This window comes from Micromonas pusilla, assembly GCF_000151265.4.
Source record: "Micromonas pusilla CCMP1545 genomic scaffold MICPUCscaffold_2, whole genome shotgun sequence".
Taxonomy (NCBI): Eukaryota; Viridiplantae; Chlorophyta; class Mamiellophyceae; order Mamiellales; family Mamiellaceae; genus Micromonas; species Micromonas pusilla.
This window is the reverse complement of record NW_003315883.1, coordinates 635104-659809: the sequence shown is the minus strand read 5'-3', so window position 1 is coordinate 659809 and position 24706 is coordinate 635104. Positions and strand designations below refer to the sequence as shown.

Sequence of the window (24706 nt, the reverse complement as noted above, 5' to 3'; positions counted from 1 at the left end):
ACGAAAGTTCCTTCGAAGGTAGAGGACTGCCTAAAGTTGTTTTATCTTCATACTCTTCTTATCATGTGTGTGTAGATCTGATTACAAAAAGACTGAGCTCTAACCCAATCAAGGGTGTACACGTAGCATACTGTACCTGTATCGAATACGAAAGTACTTTCGAAAGTACTTTCGTACTTTCGTACGAAAGTACGAAAGTACTTCCGTACGAAAGTATCTATTTCCTTACGTACGAAGGTACGAAGATATTAGCCCTGGCAGCAGCTTGTAGGCCCTAGTAGGCCCTATGGTAGACTATGTACAGTACAGTGCACGTAGCACTTCGTATCCTGATCTACGCGTGTACGAGTACTGTACAATAGAATAGCATATCGTGGCAATCATACACTGTAGTCCTCGTACGAGCGACAATAAAAACGGCCGTCCTCCGCGCAACAAAAGGCAGGAGGCAACAGCAACTTCCAAGCACACTGACCAGTCATACGAGTCATGACGCAGCGACATAATATCCCTTGCTCAAAGTCGCGTTCATCGCCGTCAACCGGGGTGGCACGCATACCCATGCCCCCCGTGTCTACCAGAGCAGAGGAAGTGGGAAGTCTGTGGCACGCGCTAAAGGTCAAAACGTCTGACAGCGGCTCCGCCTCCTTCTCTGCGATCCAGGAAGTGTCGCGTGAGCAACGCAAGGTCACGGCATCTCTTTCCCCTCGAACGCTGCTCCACGAAACATGCGCGCTTGCCGCTGTGCTCTCTACTGATGGCTGCGTGACGCGCGGCGACCGAGTCGCGGTGATGTTGAGAAACGCACCAATACACGTTGTTGCGCAATTTGCCATTGCTGGTGTAGGTGGAATTGCAGTGAGCTGCAACACGCGGCTTACCGCAACAGAGCTTCGCACGCAAATTGCCGACTCTGGAGCGAATGTTATCATTGCAGATGAGACCTTCGCGCATGTCGTGCGCGAGGCACTCGATGACTGTGTGCTGAACTCCCGACAAATAGTCATTTTATGGGCTCCTCACGACCAACTCAGTCGCCATAGGAGAGACGAAAGCACTTTCACGGGTGGCACCTCGTTTCCTAACGATCAGCATCATTCTCGGAAACAATCCCAGTACCGTCTGATTCTCGATACTACTGACTTTGAGTTCGTAGATAACTCGAATGCCTCAGCATTACCGTGGTTTCCAAAGGCAACATCTGCACAACTGGCATCGAATACATTCCAGTTCATGTTTACAAGTGGCACCACAGGACGACCAAAAGGGGTTGTCCATACCCAGTGGCAGGTTTCAGTAAACGCATGGCGTGCAGTAGATATGTGCGGGTTCATAGCTACGGATGTGTGGCTCCATGCCGCGCCTATGTACCATGCGATGGATGCTTTTGCTATGTACGCTGGTGTATTTGTTGGGGCCAACCAGATTACTATTGCAGCTCCCACTACAACGAAACGAACTTCAATCACATTTTGCGCTATTGATGCTGTGCATGCCATCGCTGATAGACGTGTGACGGCAACTGCAATGACAGCAATGCAGCTTGCGTTGCTCCTCGACCACCTTGGCGGTAACAGTCCAGCAGACGATATTCGCACACTAAGGCTTGTCTCTTGCGGTGGTTCTGAGATTGATCCTGAACTTGTTGCAATGTTCCTCGCGATTGCACCTTCCACGGTATACTTCACTGACTATGGTATGACCGAAGCAGGTGGGCGAGTGTGTGTATCTCTAACGTCGTTATCTGAGGAAGCTATTTTGTGCGCTTTGCCCGCTCGCATACAGGCATCTTTTGTATCGCGTGCAGGAAGGGCAGCAACCGGAGTTGAGGTTATTGTTGCTCGCCGACCAATTGGCATCAGTGTAGCAGACAAAAACTTGTCAGGAAAAGAAGCAGAGAATCAGTCTGATTCCAATCTTGAATTGGTGCACAACGATGGTGAGGAAGTCGGTGAGGTGCTCATCCGTGGCGCAACAGTCTTCGAAGGCTATTGGGATTCGAATCTCCAAGCCCCTTGTGCTGCTACATCTGCAGGTGCATTTGAATCCGGCGGTTGGTTTCGCACTGGTGATGCTGCGGTTGTGGATGCGCATGGTTGGATCACCGTGGTCGACCGGGTTAAGGATATTGTCATAACGGGCGGGGAGAACGTCTTCTGCCATGAAGTTGAAACGACCCTGCGCTCGCATCCAGCCATCATTGAGGCTGCGGTTTACAGCAGACCCGATCCACTTCTTGGTGAACTTGTCGAGGCTGCAGTGGTTACTCGAAAAACACAAAATTCAGGTCGGGACGTGACAGAGCGTGAGTTGCTAGCGCACTGTGGCAATACGCTTGCATCGTATAAGCTACCGCACGTGGTGTTATTTGTGGAAGCGCTTCCGACAACGAGCACTGGAAAGGTACGGAAGGAGTTGTTGCGTGATGCAGCAGCGAAATCATCACGAGCTCTAGATTTGGCGAAGGAGGCAGAGGAGCCTGATTTAGCCATTCCGCTACCAAACCGCGCACTACTGGTCCAAATGATACGCAAAGAAATAGAAGACATCGTGCCATTTATTTCAAATACAGTGCTATATGAGACAGAGGATATACCTTTAGCCCATGTCGGGTTGCACTCTGCAGCCGCAGTGGAACTTGCCAGAAGACTCAGCGCCTTGCTTAGGAAGAGCTTGCCATCGTTGTTAGTGTTCAACCACTCAACAGTTGGTGCCATCGCAGAATACCTCTCAAGTTCTCAAAGTGGAGTGAGCGGTTCTATCCATAACCAAATCCACAATAAAGCCATGGTCAAAGAAGATACTCCCCCGACTGTGGTCGCATGTCACTCTTCGGCACTACCTGCTATGCCAATGACTGATCCTTCTGGTATGAATGATCCTCAGACCTCGGTGCCTATGACTCGATGGGATATCGACCAGTATGTTGACCATACAGGTAACTTCAACATAAGCAACGTCAACACTGTCCGACACGCTGCATTCTTCCAAGCCCATGTGGGAGAATGTGATCCCGATGTAATTGGCATGGGCACCGCAGAAGTACTGGCAATTGATCCGACACATCGCCTGCTAACTGAACATGCTATGACAGCATTGATCGGTGGTGAAAAGTATTCGCAAGCAATTTTTCCATCATGCAGTGACACAATTTCTGTATACGTCGGCTGCATGTGGCAGGAATATGAACATGTTGTCACCAATGTCCTCTCAATTGACCTTGGACCAGCTCTTACAACAGGTTCTAGCCTGTCGTTTCTTGCTGGTCGTGTATCATTTACACTCAATTTGAGAGGTGAGTGTGCAGCAATTGATACTGCATGTTCATCTTCCATGGTAGCTATGCACTTTGGTCATGAGTCAATGCGTACACATCTCGCATCGCTCGTGTCAGGAGTGTCGTTGATGCTTCTGCTAGACACCCATGCACAGATATGTCAGCTCGGGGCCTTATCACCAACTGGCCGGTGCAAGACGTTAGACATGACTGCGGATGGTTACGGCCGAGGTGAGGGATGCGTTGTTTTCGTCGTGCGTGCTTTAAGTGATTTGATATCGAATGTGGCAACCGTTATGCTAGCCACACATGCCCGCTGCGGCATTGCCGGAACGGCAGTAAATCAAGATGGGCGAAGTAGTTCGCTGACCACTCCGAATGGAGCGTCTCAACAGGCGCTCCTTCGAATTGCTGCCACCCGTGCAAATACGGAACGGCTCTCCTCAGTCACAATTCATGGCACAGCAACTCCACTGGGTGATCCCATTGAAGTTGCTGCATTGTCGGCTGTGTTCTGCATCGTAAGTCAAAACGGGGATGTTACAAACTTTCCATTACATATCCAAGCTCCAAAGAGTGTGCTTGGCCATTTGGAGGGTGCTGCTGGGACACACGCAATACTCAAAACTATTTCTGCCATGAATGCCGCATCTGTTTCACCCATCGCACATCTCCGCACGATCTCAACACACGTCGTGTCTGCATTTGGTGGTGAAACTTTGAAGGTACCATCTGAGCGTGCGGCATATTCGTTGTCAAGCAGCAACAGCTCCTATGGGGTCAGTGCGTTTGGCATGAGCGGTGTCAATTCACATTCAGTAATTTGCCTTACAACAAATGGCTTCCCTATTTCATTTAGCAGTGCTCACTATGCACTCACTTTCCGGCAGATTATATGGCCTCGGAAGACTGTACATACAGTGCTCGGCGAGGCAACATGCCAAAACGACAAAATTATATTTACACTGAGTAATAAGCCGGAGGTGATCGAAGGTCTCATGGATCACCGCGTTTGTGGATGCGCAATTCTCCCGGCTGCGATGAGCATGTCTGCGGCATTAGCAGCGACGCAAGCAGTGTACCATGAGGTAAAACGAGAATTCAGTGACACTTCACGTGCTCTTACAAACGTCACGTTCGTCAAACCTCTTTTCATTACGGGCATGACAGTTATGCGATGCGAACTGAGTTTACACAGTATTGCAACGCTGTCAACAACATTTGGAGAAAACATGGCTGTTGGTGTCCGATTCGCCATGTCGAAGTATAGATGCACAGCCACTCCCCCTATTGCGACCAAATTGGTTTCATCAAGGAATATCACCTCTCTTCACTCCTTTCACATACACTTACGTGGTAACATCTGTCGTTCACACGTGCACACTCGAGTTAGTCACGGTAAAATGAATGGAGGATGTCATCCCAGTGACAAATATACGTACCCACGTTTGATCGATGTGATGATGCACGCAGGTGTCGCAGCATATGTGTCATTATTGTCTTTAGCAATTCCAACTGCAGTGGCATTTTTTCAAACATACGAGAATGACATCTTTTCATGTCCCGAGTGGGCACTGACGCTTGCGCGCGACCAAAATGTTAGCAATCATGCACTAGGGGACGGATATTCGAAGGCACTTGGCTTAATAACGAAGAAAATATCTGCGTCCAGATATCTTTCTGTTGATCCAAACTTAGTTCTGACATCGGAGGAAGCACCTGTGACATCATCCTCTTCGTGTTATTACCTCAAGAGACTTGCTATCCCGTCGAGGGTCCAGATGGGCTACAGTGACATAGAAAGCTGTCAACACCTTGATAGTTTCTCCCGTTATTCTTCTACAGTTGCCGCGTCTTCGCCATCTCATCACATGGCAGCGACGTGTTCATCTATTGCATTGTTGCAGCAACTCGCCTCACGTGGCAGCATTGTCGTCTCGTCTGTCGACGTCCTCTTGCGTGATTCTTTTACTGTCAATGATACCATACATGGCATAATGCGCACGGCTACTCTTGAGTATTCCTCCTACGTTAGTATCACCACGATACCAATGAAATCATGTGATGATGCTGGGGTTATCTATCAGTCTCAGCTGTGCTTATTATCCAACAATTCAAGAGTCGACCGAACGCATTCACAGTGTCTAACTCTGCGCGATGTTGTTTGTTGTGCCAATTCAACTAAAGGAGTGGTAATGAAAGCGAATATTCGAGAAGTTCATAATTATATGCGTAGATTGATTTCAAATGACACTGACTTGAGAGATTATCAGTCATCGCGTGCATTCTTTATCACGGGTGGTGTGGGTGCATTGGGCTCAACAGTCGCATTTTCGATGCTTAAGGGAAACCCGACGAGTTGTGTCACTCTTCCTTGTCGTTCAGGTCGAACCAGGAATAACATGAACAAGTACGCCGCTGTGAGGCACCTATACAGTAAATTTCGTGGAGATTCTGCACCCTCTGGAGTTGTCATACTATTAAAATGTGATATCGCATCGATAGAAGAGTTTTCTGAGGTAACTGAGAATGCGCGTTCTAATATTGCATTTTATCCTCGTGGAATTTCAGACGTGGTTCACGCAGCTGGGGCACTTTCAGATGCATATATTTCTCGTCAGTGTACAGAGACAATTCGTTGCGTTATGGCTCCGAAAATTCCCCCTGTTGTCAATAGTGAGAGGCGACTAGCAGGAGGCGGCGCAGAAGCTCTAAATTCGTGTGTGTTTTTCTCATCTATTGCTGCATTATTTGGCTCTATGGGCCAAGTAGGGTACTCTGGAGCAAACTCTGCTCTTGATGGTGTAACCATGCGTCTTCGTCGAGGTGGGCGACCAGTCGCGAGTGTGCAATGGGGTGCATGGAGCGAAGATGGAATGGCGGCGAGAAGTCCTAACATGTTGAACTCTGTCGAGCGCATGGGCATTGGATTAGTCACTCCTCTCTGTGGTGTCGCCGTATTCACCATGTTACTGCGCAATTTGTCAGCCATAGAGAACTGCAAGGACGAAAATGGATCCAATGGAATAATAGCGGCAAGCAACTTTGACTGGTCACGGATTGTGAGACACCTGAAGCCCTTGCCTGCAGTCTGCCAAGCCGTGTGTGCTGATATGGTCATTCCAAAAAGTACGGTTGAATCGGTGCCATCTTCCTTTGATGTCATGCAAGCTGGCGTATCTAGTGGCGCAATTTCAAAGAATCTTTTAAGTCATGATCATCATGTCCTAGTCTGCCATGAACATGTCGAAGACGTCATCATACGCACATTCACTTCACTTACTGGCAATCATAATGTTGCAATCGATGAACCACTGATGAGTGCTGGTCTTGATTCTCTTACCGGCGCAGAGTTGCAGACCTCAATTGATACTGTGTTCGGAACTGAACTTCCTGCTACTGCTATTTATGATTACCCTACAATTTATGCACTGACACAGAAAGTTTGCAATGATCTAGGTTTGGAGCAATCGGAAAGTTTTTCCTCGACAAAGGTTCTCGATCATTCTCGGATGCGCCTCCAATACCACAACTCTGCCCGTGTCTTGCTTATTACAGGATCTTCCTCTCGAGCACCAACTCGTCCATTCATTCCAAACACCCCTGCAACCGGTGATTCCATCACATGCATTCCGCGAGAGCGATGGGATATGCAAGCATATCAAGACAAAACGCAAAAACTGCTACCGTCACTCGGGGGATTTATGCACTATGGGATTGATTTTATCGATATTGGAGTTTTCGGGGTGGCTCAGATTGAGGCGACACTAATGGATCCTCAGCACCGGATTTTGCTCGAAATGTTCGAACACGCACGGACATCACATACGTGCACGCTACGAGCTCGACCTGACGACCGGGATAGAAACCAATGCAATACGGTTGGTTTTGGTGCATATGTTGGCATCGCAGACCAAGGGTATCAACATAGTTTTGTCTTAAGCTTTTGGGGCACCACCCATCCATACATTGCAACAGGAAACACGCTTTCTTGCGCTGCCGGGCGCCTATGCTTTGTGTTTGCAATGCACGGGCCCGCACTTTCTGTGGATACTGCCTGCAGCTCGTCCATTGTCAGCACTCATCTAGCGAGTGCAGCGATGACGAGTACAGAAATTGACCGAGCTGCGGCGTGTGGTACTCATTCTATTTTAGCTGTCAGTGGCACCGCCACCTTTTCTGCTGCCGGGATGTTGTCTGAGGACGCCAGATGTAAGACCATGGACGCCTCTGCAGACGGATATGTCCGCGGCGAAAGCGCAGGTGTATTGATTTTAGAAGTCAGTGGTACAGCTGAAATCGTTCGAGACAATGATGTTGCCATGATCTTGTCTACTGCAGTTAACCAGGACGGAAGGTCCAGCGGATTGACTGCGCCGAGTGGGTTAGCTCAGCAAGCTGTAATCCGTGTCGCGCTTGCCGTCGGTTCGATGCTTCCTGAGAACATGTCATCACTGCAATTGCATGGAACTGGTACCAGTCTCGGTGATCCCATCGAATTTGGAGCAAGTCTTGCAGTGCTCAGGCGATCAAGTGGTTCACCGTTGGTGCTTGAAGCAGTAAAATCGTTCATTGGCCACACGGAATGTGCATCAGGTATAATAGGTTTGATGCAACCACTATTGTCACTGAATGAGATGGCCAGCAGTAAAATTTTACATTTGACAGACCTCAACCCGCACGTTGTGAGTGTGTTAAAATCGTCCAAGTACATGCCTTCATTAGAAGCTGATGCCTTGACTGCAAGACAATTGGTGCGCATTTCCCGTCAGAACGCAGCGGCTGTGAACGTTGGAGACGATAATGTGATGGCATGTGGTGTTGGTTCGTTTGCATTTCAGGGAACAAATGGTCAGGCGATAATGGGTATTCGATTTGACTCTCATAAAGGACCGCATAATTGTGCAGGTGCCGTGAATGAACACGTGCTTTTCGATAGACAACGACATTGGGTGTTACCTCAGCCGCACGCAGCTCTGCGATCATTTGCATCTCCTTCGTTTGACGTTCATATCAAATATTGGGCTGTACACGCGAAGTTAGATGTGCGACTCCATGCGCATTTTTGGGACCACAAAGTTTTAGGAAGAGTGTTATTCCCAGGGGCAGGATTCCTGGAAGCAGCTGTTGCAGGCACCTTGATCGCTTTGCCGACAGATTACACGAATGCTGCTGACATTGCAATTACTAAATGCATCTTGCCACTGCCCATGTTGCTTCCGATTCCTCCAACTTGCAACGACACCAGTGCAGAAATAAATCATAATCAGCGGACCACAATTGGTCTTGCATGGTGCATGTTGAATGGGTCACCAAAAGTCGAGATTTCATCAATTTTGCCTCGTAGTTTTGGGCAAATTTCCTCCACACATTTTATGGCGACTGTTACTATGCTTGAAAGAACACACACGGAAACTATGCTGAAGTGTGGAGATGGTAAAATTGCCAATGACGCAAATTTCGTCACGCCCCAGAGCCTGCTTTCATATTTCATGGCAAAGACTGTAATTAGTATCCAACCTGTTGCAAGTGGTGGCATACGAGCACCAGCTGCTGACAATTACTTGGATTATCACATCCATCCCGCATGTATCGATAATGCGATGCAGCTTGCAGGAGCGATATCCGAGAAAGGTGGAGATGATTCAACACTAAAGGTACCTGCTGGCGTCGAAGCATTCGCCGCACCATTAAAAACAAATCGCACGACAAACTTAAACGCATGTGGAGAAAATGCATCTTCATCCTCACGTAGCCTACAGGCAACAAATCACGAGCTAGCATGTGCATTAGGTGGGCGTCTATTGATGAGGCTATTGGGGTTGGGGTTGAAGGAAATGCGTGCTGCCACCAAAATGCTGCAGAGGAATATGGTAGCCACCAAGACAAAGAAAATGGTTGTCAAAATAAATCCATCGAAAATCCCAATAATCACATATTCGTTGGAATGGCTCGCATACCCACCACCAGTTCAATTGGAGTGTTGCAAGGAGACAAGGCCACTTGCGCCTCCTCACTCCATGACTTCTTCATCAAGACGTGCCCATCCTGCTGATGCCATAGCACTATTTCAAATCGGAAGCACAAAAACGATGGTGAATCGGGCATTGGTTCGCACTGCTGGCGGTGTTGTTGCAATTTCCAACACTCCGATCTCCTCTGACTTGCAGACGCCAACCAAAAGATTCATCACCACTGCTGCTATGCACGGCATGGCACGAACTGTCGCTCAGGAGTGCCGCAAGTGCCAGATTGACTCGGTTGATGTCGATGCAACCTCAAATTTGAATCGGGAAGCGAATATCTTTGCCGTTAGTGACTATAGGCTCGGTGTCACAAGGGAGAAGACAACGCGTGGCGGGCATTGGAGATCGCCCAATCTCACGCCGTTGAACCACGGAGCTTCCCTGTCACATACATCATCATTACGTCCTGCAGTTGTGACGAGTGAAAATGTCATGGTCAGGATTCTGGCAACGAGTGCATCCATAGAAGACGTCACTTGGCATTGCTTGTGCGGTGAGGATGAGGATGTAGACACAGCAAAAAGAGATCAAATTCTCGTTGGATTCGTCGGTACTGTGATGGAAAGTTGTAATTCTTTCCCAACCGAGGTCGGCACTGCGGTCTTTGGTGTGATGCGCTCCAGCAGCGCCACAACAATTTCTTCATCCGCGCTCGTCTCAATTGCAGAGTGTCGGTTACTCCCTCAGGGCATCTTTTTCGAATCTGCAGCCGCACTACCAGGACCACATGTACTTGCACATGCGTGTCTACAGGTCGCACTTTCGCTCGACAAAAAATTAGACAACATTATCGTCTTACAAGATTATCTCAATTGTCCAGTTTCTCGTGCCGCGGCTGCTCAAATTGATGACGAGGAGGCAAACACTGACAGAGTGCACTGGGTTTCGGATCCAAAAGAGCTACCTCTAGGGCACAAGGCGACTGCAGTGTTTGGTTATTTTGATACGAAGAAAGAACTGGTCGACGCATTTGATGTGCTCGCCTTCGGTGGCACGCTCGTGAAGATGTCTCGGGCAACAGTTCGGCGAGTAGAAGCAGTCAGAGAAATTATTGTTGGATGTGGTGTCAGCTCTGGCGCATTCCTCCGCGAGGATGGCCCTGAACTCGACATTTCTATTCTTCTTGACACGAGGCCAGATATACGCGTGCATAACCTCGTGGATTTGGCAGGAAAATCGGTCCAAAGCTCAACCGCGGCGCTTGATTTCATAGCAAGATCATTTGCGAATTGGGGCACCTCAGGTGGTGTGTTGAGTCACCCTTATGTCACACTCCATCCTGCGGCTAATCGCTATTCATCAGTAATCGACACTGGATCGAAATCAATGAAATCATACTTAGTTCGTCACATCGTCAGCGACTCAGCAAATCTTCTTTGCCCTGCCCTCGTGACGCTCTCATGTGACCCAATTCCATTTTCTTATGCGGGCACACGAACAGCAATTGTTATCACAGGTGGTTTAGGGTCCCTGAGTCTTGAAACTTCAACATGGCTTGCGCGTCATGGCTCGATCGACATACGTTTACTCAGTCGCGCTGGACGAGGGAAGATTACGCATGAACTTCGGAATTGCTCAGGGGTGGTGACAATCGATCGAGCAGACACATCTTCATTAGAGGAGTGTGCTAATGTATTTGCAGACGTTTCTACTGGAGCAATCAACTCTCATCGACTGCCTGCTGGTTCGTTGATCCATGCCGCAGGCATTTTGCGCGATGCGATGCTTGTCAGACAAAAAATGGACAGTGTTCTAGACGTCTTTGGGGCTAAATCTTCAACTATTGTCCGCTTAAAAGCTCAAATACGACCTGTGCCGTTATATGCAATCGTGTTGTTTTCCTCAGTTGCATCGCTCATGGGAAGTGCGGGTCAGACGAACTATGCCGGCGCAAATGCAGCCCTAGATCGTCTAGCAGAAAGAACCCGTGGCCAAGGCAAACCTGCCATTTCAATTCAGTGGGGTGCATGGGGAGAAATAGGCATGGCTGCCGATAATGACCATATACTCTCACGCATTGATGCGATTGGTATGGGAGTGTTGCAGCCTTGGCAGGGAGTGATGTCACTGTTCGGGATGCTTGAAAATATGGGAAGCATTGACACTGTTGCAGTGAGCCCATTTAGTTGGGAAAAACTTGGGAAAGTGCTAAATCCTCTGCCTGATATGTGCCGTGATTTAGTAAATCATGTAACAGCAAAGAATGTATTAACTGGAAGTGAGATCAAGGGGAAAATCGGTACATACGAGCTTGAACCGGCGGCCTCTATTGCAAATGAACCATCATTTTGGAGCCTCCCTGCCATACAATTCCGCGTAATGACCATTATCAACGATATGATTGCTCGAGATGTTGAGCCTGATGAACCCCTGATAGAAGCGGGGCTGGACTCTCTATCGGGCGACGAGCTAAAATCAAAGATTGAAATCACCTTTGGCGTTGAAATTCCGCAAACAGCAGTGTTTGATTACCCAAATAGTGAGGCTATGTCTGAGTTCATTTATTCAGAGCTTGCAGGTAGTGCTGACACCAAATGCAGGAACGTAAATCATTCGGGCAACTTTACGAAAGAACAATTCGAGGTTGACCCGCAATACAATCGCATTACAACAGCAGTTGGATCCAGTGCAGTCCGAATTGATATTCAGCCGCGCGTTGAAAATATAATTAGTGAACTCATTGGGCGTGACATTGGACCAGACGAGCCGTTGATAGACGCTGGGCTAGACTCACTGTCTGGGTTAGAGCTAAAGTCTCAAATGGAAAATGAATTTGAAGTTGATCTACCTGAAACTGTGATATTTGATTACCCCACTACGAATGCCCTTGTGACATTCATAATTGAACAACAACAAGACACTGGGCGTGGAGCAAAGAACGTCAGCATGCACGGCGACATTAAACCGCGTCACTCTCAATCATCTCAAGTAGAAAACTGTAGTCATAAAGGTTATAGAAGCAGCAAGGATACTGATTCGACCTTTGTCCTCAGTAGGGTGCTTGCCATACTGAGCGAACTTATTGGCCGCACCATAGACCAAGATGAACCACTTATAGATGCGGGAATAGACTCACTTTCTGGGGCTGGTATGAAGACGCAATTGGAGTCCGAATTCCACGTTTGCCTTCCGGAAACTGCTTTATATGATTACCCATCAGCTGCAGCATTGTCATCTTTCATTTGCAAACAGGTCAACAGTGGTAACAACGAGAAAGAAACACGTTCTGAAGAAAATAAAACCATTCGTCCTTATCAAGTCCGTAGCAAGAATAACGTAACCAGCTCTGGTACTATGCTCAACTCCGCTGAATCATTTGCTACTTCAACCGCCGTATCTGATGCGTCATTTGTTCTACCCTCAACACCCCGTTCTGGGTTTATTGCCGATGTCTCAGGAACCGGCGATGCCATCTCGCGTGTGCCTAGAGAACGGTGGGACATGCAACAATTCTGGGATATGTATTTAGAGTATGAGGCCACGTCTGCACTTGTACCGCCTTTTGGAAGCTTTATCGATCAAGGTGATATATTTGATGCATCTCTATTTGGTATTTCTCGAGCTGAAGCGATTGTCACAGATCCACAACATCGATGGTTGCTTGAGGGCGTCTTACATGTGCAAGCACATGCAATGCCCACGAAACAACAGATCAGCGATCTAGAAGGTGAAATTCCTGGTATCGGCGTGTACGTTGGTATCAGCGGAACAGACTATCTTATCGATCAGGTGTTGCCAACTGCCATGTTACTCAACGCTTTCATCTTGCCAGGCAACGTTCTCAGTGTTGCTGCCGGTAGAATATCTTTCATTTTTGGCTTCCGGGGACCATCCTTGGCAGTGGATACGGCATGTTCAGCATCTATAGTCAGCACACACGTGGCAACACGTGCGATGCAAGTTGGCGATATTTTTGCGGCGCTATCATGCGGCGTCAGCGCCATCATGAGTGTGTTGACCTCGGGTTTGTTCACAGCGGCTGGGATGTTATCTCCTGAAGGTCGATGTAAAACCTTAGATGCTTCAGCAAACGGATATGTCCGGGGCGAGGCACGAGGCGTGATCTTCATTGAGTGCATTGGCCGTCACACATTTTCGAGAACGATGTCCTTCTGTGTCTTTGTCATTGGATCCTCCGTAAATCAGGACGGGAGATCTAGTTCTCTTACTGCACCAAATGGCCCCTCTCAACAATCAGTGATTTGTGCCGCACTACGGGACACTAATCTGGATGCAACAGATGTTACAAATCTACAGATGCACGGCACTGGCACGCCACTTGGTGATCCAATTGAAGTAGGAGCCGTAGTGACCGTATATAAGCGTGCAATTGATACTCTGCACGCGCCACTGAAGCTTGAGGCGGTTAAATCCCACGTCGGGCATACAGAAACTGCTGCTGGCATGGTCGGAGTTGCTCAGCCGTTGAATGATATGTTGCACGCATGCACAGCGGCAATGAGTCATCTTAGGAGCATAAATCCACACGTGATCAGTGTGATGCTGTCTGCTGCAAGCAAGTCATCCGCAGAAACATCTGCAGTCTCGATACAGGTGTTGCGGCAACAATCGAACCAAATATTGGCAGGACCAGTGACATCAACTGGTCCTTCATGCGGTATAAGTGGGTTTGCTTTCCAAGGAACAAACAGTCACGTGGTACTTCAAGCGCAAATCGTCAATGTCAAGTCACCAATCGTGTACACATATTGTTCAATCAATGTCCTCGACTGCAAACGACAATGGGTAGTGCCAATGTCTGCACACACTTTGCTGAGCGACATTCGTTGCGTTTCGCCTCAAACAAGTATCCAGAATGTTTTCCTAGACCCACGGAAGCATCACGGTTTATGGGATCATCGGGTGATGCGGCATGCACTCTTCCCTGCTGCAGGCTTTATGGACCTTGCAACTAGCGGTGTTTGTACTCTGGGTGACTGTATGATTGCTGATTGTGTAGCTGTGGTATGCGGAGTGATGCCTGTGCCTTTACTTCTACCCGAGACATCGAAAGATAATTCACAAGTAATGACGACTGTAATTCAATTGCGGACAGATTCAGTGGGGAGTAACGTGGAAATAGTGTCTGAAAGAAAAACAGGAAATCCACACCTATGTGCTCATGTGCATTATCTTGCACACCAGCCAGGTGCATGTGATGCAACGGTACAGAGGACCAATGATTTTCTGAATATGTTGAATAGGATAACATTTCCTTCTATAACGGCCTCGCCGCTCCGGAAAGGGCTATTCGCTCATGGTTCAATTGAAGACCTATCGGACAATTATACGCCGTTCCGCATCGAACCGTCGGCATTGGACAACATGTTACAGCTCGCTGCTGCATCACACGTTGTCTCGAAAGCATCAAACCAGCCAAGATTGATAATACCTACTGGGTTTTCAGCTTTCAGTGCACGAATGAATCATCCTGGCGGATCATCCCTTCGGGCCTCTGTACACGTTCCGGGTAATGATCGAGACAATTTTCAAAAATCAAAAATGTCGTCTCACGAGCTGACGAGCCCTAGAAGTGCAGCTCTTGGTCGATTGCGCAACATGGAGGTACGTGCCGTGCATCGACACGCGTTTGATGAAATGACAAAACAATCAAAGAAACATGCGCTAAAACCCACACAAAAAAAGCACAGCAGTAGACGTGCATTTTACCGAATTATTTGGGATGCGCAACCCCGTAGTGTCACTCACGTTTCAACTGCGGATAGCTGTCGCATCGCGAGATTGGCAACACCAAGTAAGCTTGCAGCTTCATTGGTGCGTGCAACTGCAGGGTCTGTTCAAACTTTGCAAGCACGTATAAACACCACCAAAGAAGTATCTATTTCACTTAGCACACGTGATGCGCATCCGTTCCGCCCTGCCACCACCGTTGCATCGAATTCCAATCCCGGAAACTTGGCAGACGCAGTGTGGGGAGTATGGACTGTTGCAGCGACGGAAATGCCTTCGTCATCGAGCTTGAATGGTATGGACTACGCATTAGTTGATACTTACAGTATTCATCACGGAAACAATTTAGAAGCAGACAATTTACACAGTGGGTTGAACTATGGTGGGGCATGTGCAACGCCTCGACTTGTCAGCATTGAAGAGCTAAACGAGGACATCACTGTCAAACGATCACTTCGTGCGATTGCACCACCGACCCCCTTCGCTCTCGGGTGCGAAAAACGCGCACTCGTGACGGGAGGTCTCGGCGCCATCGCACTCAACGCTGCTATATGGCTTGTAGGACACCAGTCCAACCACCGACACATTTCAGATGATGATGATAAAAAATGCGCGTATCGACCTCCCGGTATGCACCCTATCCTTGTGTCGCGCACGGGTCGCTCTGCAGAACAAGCTTTTGGTTATCTCGTTGAGAATTGCTTTCGTGTCATTGTTGCCATTTCTGCTGATATCTCAGTAGCCGAAGATGCGTTCTATGCACGTGTGATCACTGGTCGCGACGCATCGTTATTGTTTCATGCAGCGGGTTTACTTCGTGATGCTATTCTTACGCGTCAAACTGCTGGCGACATCCGTGTTGTTGCTGCCCCGAAGTCTGTTGCATTTTTACGTCACTTTCGTCCGTCTCGCGACTTATTGGGGACGCCTCTCGATGCATCTGTTTCGTTTTCGTCCATTGCCTCATTTTTTGGCTCTATTGGTCAAGCGCCCTATGCAGCAGCAAATGCATCTCTTGAAGGTCTTGCAATTATTGAGCGAGTCCGTGGCGCAGTCAATGGCAGTTGTGCATTCGGCGCATGGAAAAACACAGGCATGGCCGCAAACGGTGGGTCAGAAGCTGCAGAGAAGTATGGATATGGTGCACTTTCTCTTGACGAAGGTGTGCGGGCGTTGGCTTTCGCGGCTTCCTCTGGCGGTGGTGTTTTTCCGTCAGAGGGTAGAATGATTGTGACTCCAATCGAATGGCTGACCCTTTCACTTTCCTTAGATTCACGCATCACTTCGAGGATGTCTGTCTTTAATGATTTTCTTCCTGGTTCGGAAAAAAATATCTTCGGATTCTCTAATATGGTGTCTGAAGGCTTGCACGTTAAAACACAAGGTCTTCGGAGGAGGACTCCACCAGCTGCATATGCTCACTTGCACGGTGATCTCGCAGTCGAAGCAGTCACGAATAGACTTCTAATTCTCTTGGCCGAATCAACGAATGTCAACATTCAGCACGACGACCCACTGATGGAGTCGGGACTTGATTCTGTTGCTGGTATAGAGCTACAGCAAAGAGCAGAGACAGAGTTTAACGTAAAGCTTGAGCCGACGGCAGCTCTGGATAATCCAACTGCTGCAGCGCTTGGGAGACACATTGTCGATGTCATGGGTTTGTTAGACAAGAACGAACCCGATGAGCATACTGGCATCAATCCTGCTCTTGTTCATTTTTTTGATCGTGGTCTCGATTCGAAGGGAGTTCTGCTGCCTTCAGGGAGATATGGCAAGCTCATACCTATTGCTACAGCTGCCGCAGTGTATGCTGGCGGCGTGGACTCTACGGAGTCATTTTTGTGCCAATTAGTGCATGAGGGGACGGATCCTCAAAAGCTCGTCCCACTCGCTCGATACGATATTGAACGACACTATGACCCACTTTCAGTAAGAGAAATAGGTGTTGTGACGGTCCGCCACGGAGCCTTCCTCGAAAGTACACACACGGAGCATTTCGACGCAACTTTATTTCGAATGTCTTCGACAGAGGCCCTGCATATGGACCCACAACAACGTTTGTTACTAGAAACATGCTTACGAACGTGCGCTGTTGCTAACCTCTTGAGTCTTGAAGTTAAGATCTCAAGTATTCGCGAGCGCACAGGAGTGTACGTAGGATGTATGTACAATGAGGTACCTCATTTACAACGTGAATATGGTGTTGACGCAGGTGCATATGCAGGCACTGGAAGTGGCAGCGCGTTTATGTGTGGCCGCATGTCGTATTGCCTTGATCTGAGTGGCCCATGCATTAGCACAGACACCGCGTGCTCTTCATCGCTCGTTTCGACCCACCTGGCATGGAGAGAGGTTGGAATGCGAGAGGCTGACGCAGGTCTTGTTGCAGGTGTCAATCTTACGTTGTTGTACATCAACACATCGGTTATCTGTGCGATAGGAGCCTTATCGCGAGTTGGACGATGCAAGACAATGGACACTTCAGCGGATGGGTATGGACGAGGGGAAGGATGTGGGGTTTTTGTCATCGGTGGCACTGAATCTCTTGTTTTCATCGAAAACGCCATGCTGGCAGGGTCAGCTATAAACCAGGATGGACGCAGTAGTGCACTAACAGCACCACATGGTCCTTCACAGAAGTTACTATTACTTGATGTTGCTCGAGAAGAAGCAGCGACTAGTGTTCATGGCATAAGCGATGCAGCCACCAGTACTAAGTACATAGCAACACACGGGACAGGTACTAACCTGGGTGACCCTATCGAAGCGGCGGCAATTGCTCGATATGTCATAGAGTTGGCTGACGTAAACACAAACTACAGTGATACCAACGCAAAACTCCTTCTGGGGGCCCCAAAGGCTCATTATGGTCACACAGAGGGTGCTGCAGGGGTGTGTGGTCTTCTTGCTGCTGCATGTGCGCTTTCACACCGAGACACGCCGTCGGTAAGACACCTTCGTGATTTGAATCCGTTCGTGGCATCGGCGTTTGAGACAGGTAGAGAATGCGGACCAGGTGCACCCCGAACTAGATGCTCCTCGATTTTGTTTGTGCGCGATTCTACCGTTGAGACTGCGGCGACTTCTAGTTTCGGAATGAGTGGTGTAAATGCTCACGCTTGTATCTGCTCGAGACATCAGAAACCACGATTGAAGTTTTCAGCAAGCTTCATTTGGGTTCGAGATGCAAATCAATTTTCTTATCGTCCCTGTTTACATGTTATGCTTATGCAGTGGTCAGCACTGCCAACTAATGGCGCACACGAAGATAAGATCGAACTTGATATGGATGGAACGCGCGTGATTCCATTTTTGCATGACCACCAAGTCTTGGGTCGCTCGTTATTCCCAGCGGCAGCATCACTAGCAGTGATGGTCGCTGCGACCATGTGTGCCAATGATAGTGAACTGCATGGATATGTGGTTATTGCAAATGTGATTTTGTCCACACCTTTGGTGGTATCGACCATTCCCTACCGAAATGAAGCAGTGCCATCGACCACGGTTGAAGTTCGGAAGAGTGCAGACGGCTCAATCAGGCTTCTTTCTACGTCACCCTCACCTTCGTCATTCATCGTGACGCATGTGTCTGGAACTGTGCGACGGCACTTCACCGGCTTTGCGTCTTTGGTGGCATTTGATGCCACAACGCTTCTGGCACACGTAGACTTTTTCCCTAAGGGGCAGTCGTTGCCGCAGAGCAACACTGTCGCGCAACTTATGTCCTCAGCAAATGAGTCTGGATGGATCAACATCGAAGCTGTAGACAATGCTATACACCTCGTCGCTTCAATCGCCGATGCATCTGACTTATTTAAGTCACGAGATGACCAACAAGGTAAGATATATCGTGGCCATGTTCCTGCTGCTATCGACTCGTGCGCATTTGGATATGATGCGTCCACATCGTCGATGCACGTGGAACACCAATTCGCATCGGCGCAGCAAGTTGCAAGTCCTGAAGATCGTGCACGACGCAGCAATCATAGCTTAGGTGATGGTACCAGATCTCTTGTTTCCATCAAAAATATTCTAATAAAATCTTCGGCAAGCAAGGATGCGTCAACGATGACAACTAAAGTTATCTCCAAGGCCACGTCTTCAATGAGAATGGATGTTAACCATTATATTCGATGGGAGACTATACCTGGCGCACCTGTCATTGCTCATCTTGCGGCAAAACCCTACTACATGTTTATCGCGGAAAACAAGCGTATCCCTATAAGATTAAGGGTTGTTTCTGAAGTTGCTAGCGCAGTCGCAGCTTCACAAACACTTCTTGCTGAACGGATACTGACAACGTTCAAGGTCAATACCCGTGGGGCATTGCCAATATCATCATCAATTAGCGTGATGCATATGTCTTCACATCCGATGAACACGCGAGGATCAACGTTGCATGCGTTGATTCGTACATTGTCACAGGAGGTACCTGGAATAGAAGGTGTTGCAATAGATGGTGACCCCATGGATTTGATAAGGCTCTATCAGAGTACAGACACATGCACCACCAATCAAGCTGACGCACGGCAGAGACATGACACCACAATACGCGGTGCGGCGGAATCGATGTCAAAAATTGTCCGTATGTGGCAAATGCGACCATCTTCCTTGAAAGTTATAGAAGGTGAGAGGCGCTTTGATATCCCCGCACCTCAACAAGGATATGCGATTCATATCATTGCATCATCACCGAGCCTGCATGATATCGTAGGGTTTACTCTTGGTGCCAAAGCTGCGAATACATTAGCTGCTTGCGCATTTTGTGCATTTGTTGGCAGTGTTGTTCAAGTTGGTGCAAGAATTCTGAAAACATCTACAATCACTGTTGGTGAAGCAGTTGTAGGACTACATTATGGCCATGTATCGCGTGCAATAACAGCTCACGATCATTACGTGGCAGCATTACCCTCCAACATTGCAAATGTACCGTGTATCATGGCTGCACAATTCTCGGCAGCACTATTAGAGAGGTTGGATGCGCTTCGATGCAGCAATATGATGGACAAGCACGTGATGATCTCTCAGGTGGTAAATATCACTGCTCTTGAAGTTGCCGATGGTTTGGGTTATAGCAAGTCTGCTAAGAAGAACTTATTAACTGCAGATGATGTGCACGTCGCGTTTAACTGCGTGATTCGCCAACAACAGACGATAAAAGACATATTATTCATTCTTCGAACCCCTTCTTTTGACGAGGCATTTACTGTGTCACCTAAAACGGCCCTAATTACTGGCGGATCTGGTGCTCTCGGAGCTCGCACGGGGTTATGGCTAGCCACCCGGTCAAAAGCGAATAAAATAATACTCACAGGTCAATCTGGACGCGCACTTGACAGCCAAATGACTCTGTCAAACCTTGTATCTACTGCAACAATTGTTTCTATTGCAAAAGCAGACATATCTAACATGGAAGGGGTCGCACTCCAGACTGATATGGTCGCATGCAATGCTGCTGGATTTACTACATTTCACGCTAGTGGCTTGCTTGCCGACCGTAAACTCTTGTCGCAGCATATGGAAACTGTTCGTGGGGTGTTTGCCCCAAAGCATAGCGGGGCGGTACGGTTAGTCACATCGCCTCCTATACTTTTTGGCGCATCAGGTCCAACTATTTTCTTTTCATCGATTGCGTCTTTGCTTGGCGCAGCTGGACAATCAAACTACGCAACCGCGAATGCTTCTCTTGATAGTGCATCCCGATTTCATCGTTTTAGTGGGGTGCCATCAATGAGTGTAAATTGGGGGGGGTGGTCAGGTGGGGGGATGGCGGATGAGTTCATATTGAGGCGGGCAGCTCGGATGGGTATAGCTACAGTGAGTCCAACAAAAGGTCTCAATGCATTGTTTACTACACTGGAAGATAATCTTGCGGACGTGTCCATTAGTCCATTTGAATGGCATGTGTTCTTGTCATATCTTCCCAAACCCACGCCTCCATTATTTGATTATGTTGCAGATACCACATCGACTGACATTGTATTCCAGTTAACTGGGTTCGTGCTTGACTCCATAACAGGATCAACACGCACTACTACTTTGCTTTCATATATTCAAAATAATAATGTCTCATCGACCGAGAATTTTGCATTGAGTTCCTCTATTCCAGCAAAAGAAAAAATAACGCTGAAAACAAGAAACAACTCTGAGGTGAGACTTGCAGCTATCTCAAATGATATACTCTCTGTTGTTCGCGAAGTTGCGGCAGTAAACATCGCTCCTGATGAACCCCTGATGGATAGTGGAATTGATTCACTAGCAGGGGTGGAGTTGAAGAATAAAATCGAGGAGTTGTATGGAGTTGAGCTTCCAGCTACAGCAGCTTTTGATTACCCATCCGTGCATGCGTTGTCAGTATTTTTGGCATCTCAGCTGGATGAGGATGACGCAAAGCAGACATTTTCCTCTTCTCCTGATATCATCACACGAGCACCGCAAATTCCGACCATGGCGAGTCCAAATCATCACCTTTCTTCCTCCATCGTCGTTATGGATTGGTCCGGATCAGCAGCCTGCACGGCCAGCCCCTTATCTACTATTGCAGCATCCGATGATATTTCAACTATACCGCATGACCGATGGAACCATGACATTGCGGGAGGATCAAACCCCTCTGAATCTGTCACCCCAGCTTCCACCTCTGCTGCACGTTTCGGAGCCTGGGTGCCCGACGTTGCGTATTTTGATGCAGTCGTCTTCGCAACTTCACATGTCGAGGCTGCGCTGATGGATCCACAACAAAGACATTTATTGGAGTCATGTTACGCACTTTGTACTGCCCCGGGTTCTACAATTGCATTTTTCACTGCAGCAGGACTACCCGGTGCATCATCGCCATCAAGTGATTCGATTGCAGTTGCAATCGGGTTGAGCGTCATGGACTACTCACGCATAGTTCCGGAGACATTTGGATGTCCTCCATCGCCTTACCTTGGGACCGGAAACGCTGTATCGGTAGTGTGTGGTCGTTTATCATACACTTTTGGATTAAAGGGCCCAAGCTTTGCCGTCGATACTGCGTGCTCCTCATCCCTTGTTGCTACCCACATGGCCGGTAATATTATCGTCGAAGATGGTGTATCCGGCCTAGAGATGGCGGGAACAACTACTGGAGCAGTAGCGGGTGGAGTTGCACTGATATTTGCGCCGCAAGCATCAACAATCTTCGCCGCAGCTGGGATGTTGGCACCCGATGGGCGGTGTAAGACTTTAGATGCCAAAGCCGATGGCTATGTACGTACTGAGGCGGTTTGGGCTTTAATTCTGTGGAATGCTTCTCCTTCCAACTCTTCGTCACAAATGATGGTTGATGTAGCAGTTGTGATTCGACTTACACCAACCTTGCTGGCGTCTTCCGCTGTGAATCAAGATGGGCGCTCTAGCTCACTGACAGCGCCCAATGGGCCATCGCAGCAAGAAGTTTTGACCGCGGCAGCGCGTACTGCGCATACATTGACAAATCGACCTGCGGACATGCTTGAGATGCACGGCACGGGTACGGCTCTAGGCGATCCAATTGAGTTTGGTGCTGCTTTCACTGTGGCAAAAGAGGCGAGAGATGCCTTTGCAAGACTAGTTAGGAATGGCACAAGCGACTCACTTGTAACACCACATGATGACTGTATAATTACACTGAGTGCCATTAAGGGATCTGTTGGGCACTCCGAAGCAGCTGCTGGGATGTGGGGCTTGCTGAACGCGATATGCCAACTCCATACACGAGGTAGAGGTCATCCTTTGCACCTCCGCAATCTGAATACATATATTTTGCAGGTCATTAAGCGGCGTGTGGATAGCTGCCCGACCGCAGCCGCAGGACGGCAGAAAAGTTGCGCTCCTGTGCGGCACGAAGAAAATCCAGGGTGTATATGCGGCGTGAGCTCATTTGCATTTCAGGGTACTAATGCGCACAGTATAGTGGCATCTCGCGTGTTGACGATGCCGCCGCGCTCGATTGCAGGAGGGCACCGAGTGAGTTTGTTTGACCAAGGTCAAGTATGGTGCTTTCCTTTGACAAAACATGTTTTAAATGCATGCATTTCGGTCGAACCAGATCTGGTTGTGATAATGAGCGACCTAACCGCTCCGCGATATCTTGCGTGGATCAATGACCATATGTGTTACGGTCGTCGCACTTTGCATCCTACAATTCTTATGGAGTTGACGTCTGCTATTGCACATGCAACGCTTCAACCAATGAATTTCGATGTGACATATTGTAGGAAAGTCGCTCTCCCCACGCTAAATTGTTCTTTACAGGGGCGTATAAGCATTGATGTGGACGTCCGACACGGTGGATTGGTTGTGAGAGAGACATGTAGAAGTCAATGTTTGTTGGCTTGCGGGGTGGGACAGATTCACACTTTTATTACCAACCACATAGTCAGTAAGATCTTACACCAAACGAAACATGCTACATATACGTCGTATGTGATGTCTTCCCGATGGAACGATTGCAGCAATAGTAATACTGCATCAAGTGCACTTGTTTCAACAGGGCTACGTCAGCTTATTTCTGCTGTGGACGCTTTGTGTTTTACGGTTTCTCCAAATGCATACAATTTTAGTTCTGAAGGCGACACCGTCGGTTTGAGGGCGAAAGGATCAAACGTCTTTGCTTGCTGTAACAGATGGATTTTAATTGGAGTTAAAGTCAGTGTCATCAATCGTGTCATCAATTGTGCACAGATTGAATCAAAAATGATGGGAGAGTCCATGATGTCTCGTGCTGTGTCCGTGGCAAGATTCTCGAGCACTCGAGTTCAGCAATTTCTCAGTCACATATTCGCTGTCTGGCCACCATCATTATCAAATAAATTACCCTCTCACCATCCTGCAAACGCGAGGATACAAGGTGTCTTTGCTAGTGACACTTCAAACGCCATATCCATAAATATCCTCGCAGATGTACTCAGGGTGCTTAATGCTGCCTCACGCACTGAAGATGCTAAACCTATCACGAAGAATACCAACCTCGTGGACGTAGGTTTTGGATCGTTGCAGGTGATCGAGGTAAGGCGCCAATTGGAAGAAGTTGCACCTTTCGGATATAATCTCATCGAATTTGCTGCAGTTGATAACGCCACGCCTGCGTCGTTGGTTGGACATATGATGGCGTTTTCAGATGGCGGCAGAAATAGCATTGACACAGACTTGGCACCGTTGCGCCGCAAAGACATCCTGGCATTTAGAATTATTCCATATATTGGCCTGATATTTACCTTTGTATTTTTCACACAGATAAGTTTATTTTCGAAAGTAATGGCCGGGTGAAGTACAACGTTGTACGAAGGTAGGAAGTACCTTCGAAGGTACGGAAGTACTTCGGGAAGTACTTCCGTAAGATGTATTATCTACGGAAGTACGGAAGTACCTTCGAAGGTACTTTCGTACGAAAGTACTTTCGTACGAAAGTACGAAAGTACCTTCGAAGGTACTTCGGAAGTACACAAACTTCTGTACCTTCGAAGATAGACTAAAACAGGAAGTACTTCCGAAAGTACATCGTAGACTACGTTGTGCCTTCGTAGTCTAGTACGAAGGTACTTCCGTATTCTATCTACAGAAGTTCGAAAGTACAGAAGTACTTCTGGAAGTACTTCCGTACTTCAGAAACGGTAGAGAAAATTATTAGCGATCGATGTCATTTTTCGAGAAATGCAGGATCGCAAGAGTGGCAAATTATTCTACAAGTCGAAGTGAGTCATGC

General features: G+C 48.0%; 1 protein-coding gene across 1 annotated transcript; it reads left to right on the top strand.

Moving 5' to 3' along the window:
* Positions 1 to 489: 489 nt before the first annotated feature.
* On the top strand, positions 490 to 24270 carry PKS2 (uncharacterized protein; the record flags this gene model as incomplete). Its single annotated transcript, XM_003056284.1, has 1 exon — positions 490 to 24270. One exon carries the CDS (start codon positions 490 to 492, stop codon positions 24268 to 24270), a length of 23781 nt encoding a protein of 7926 aa, XP_003056330.1.
* Positions 24271 to 24706: the final 436 nt, after the last annotated feature.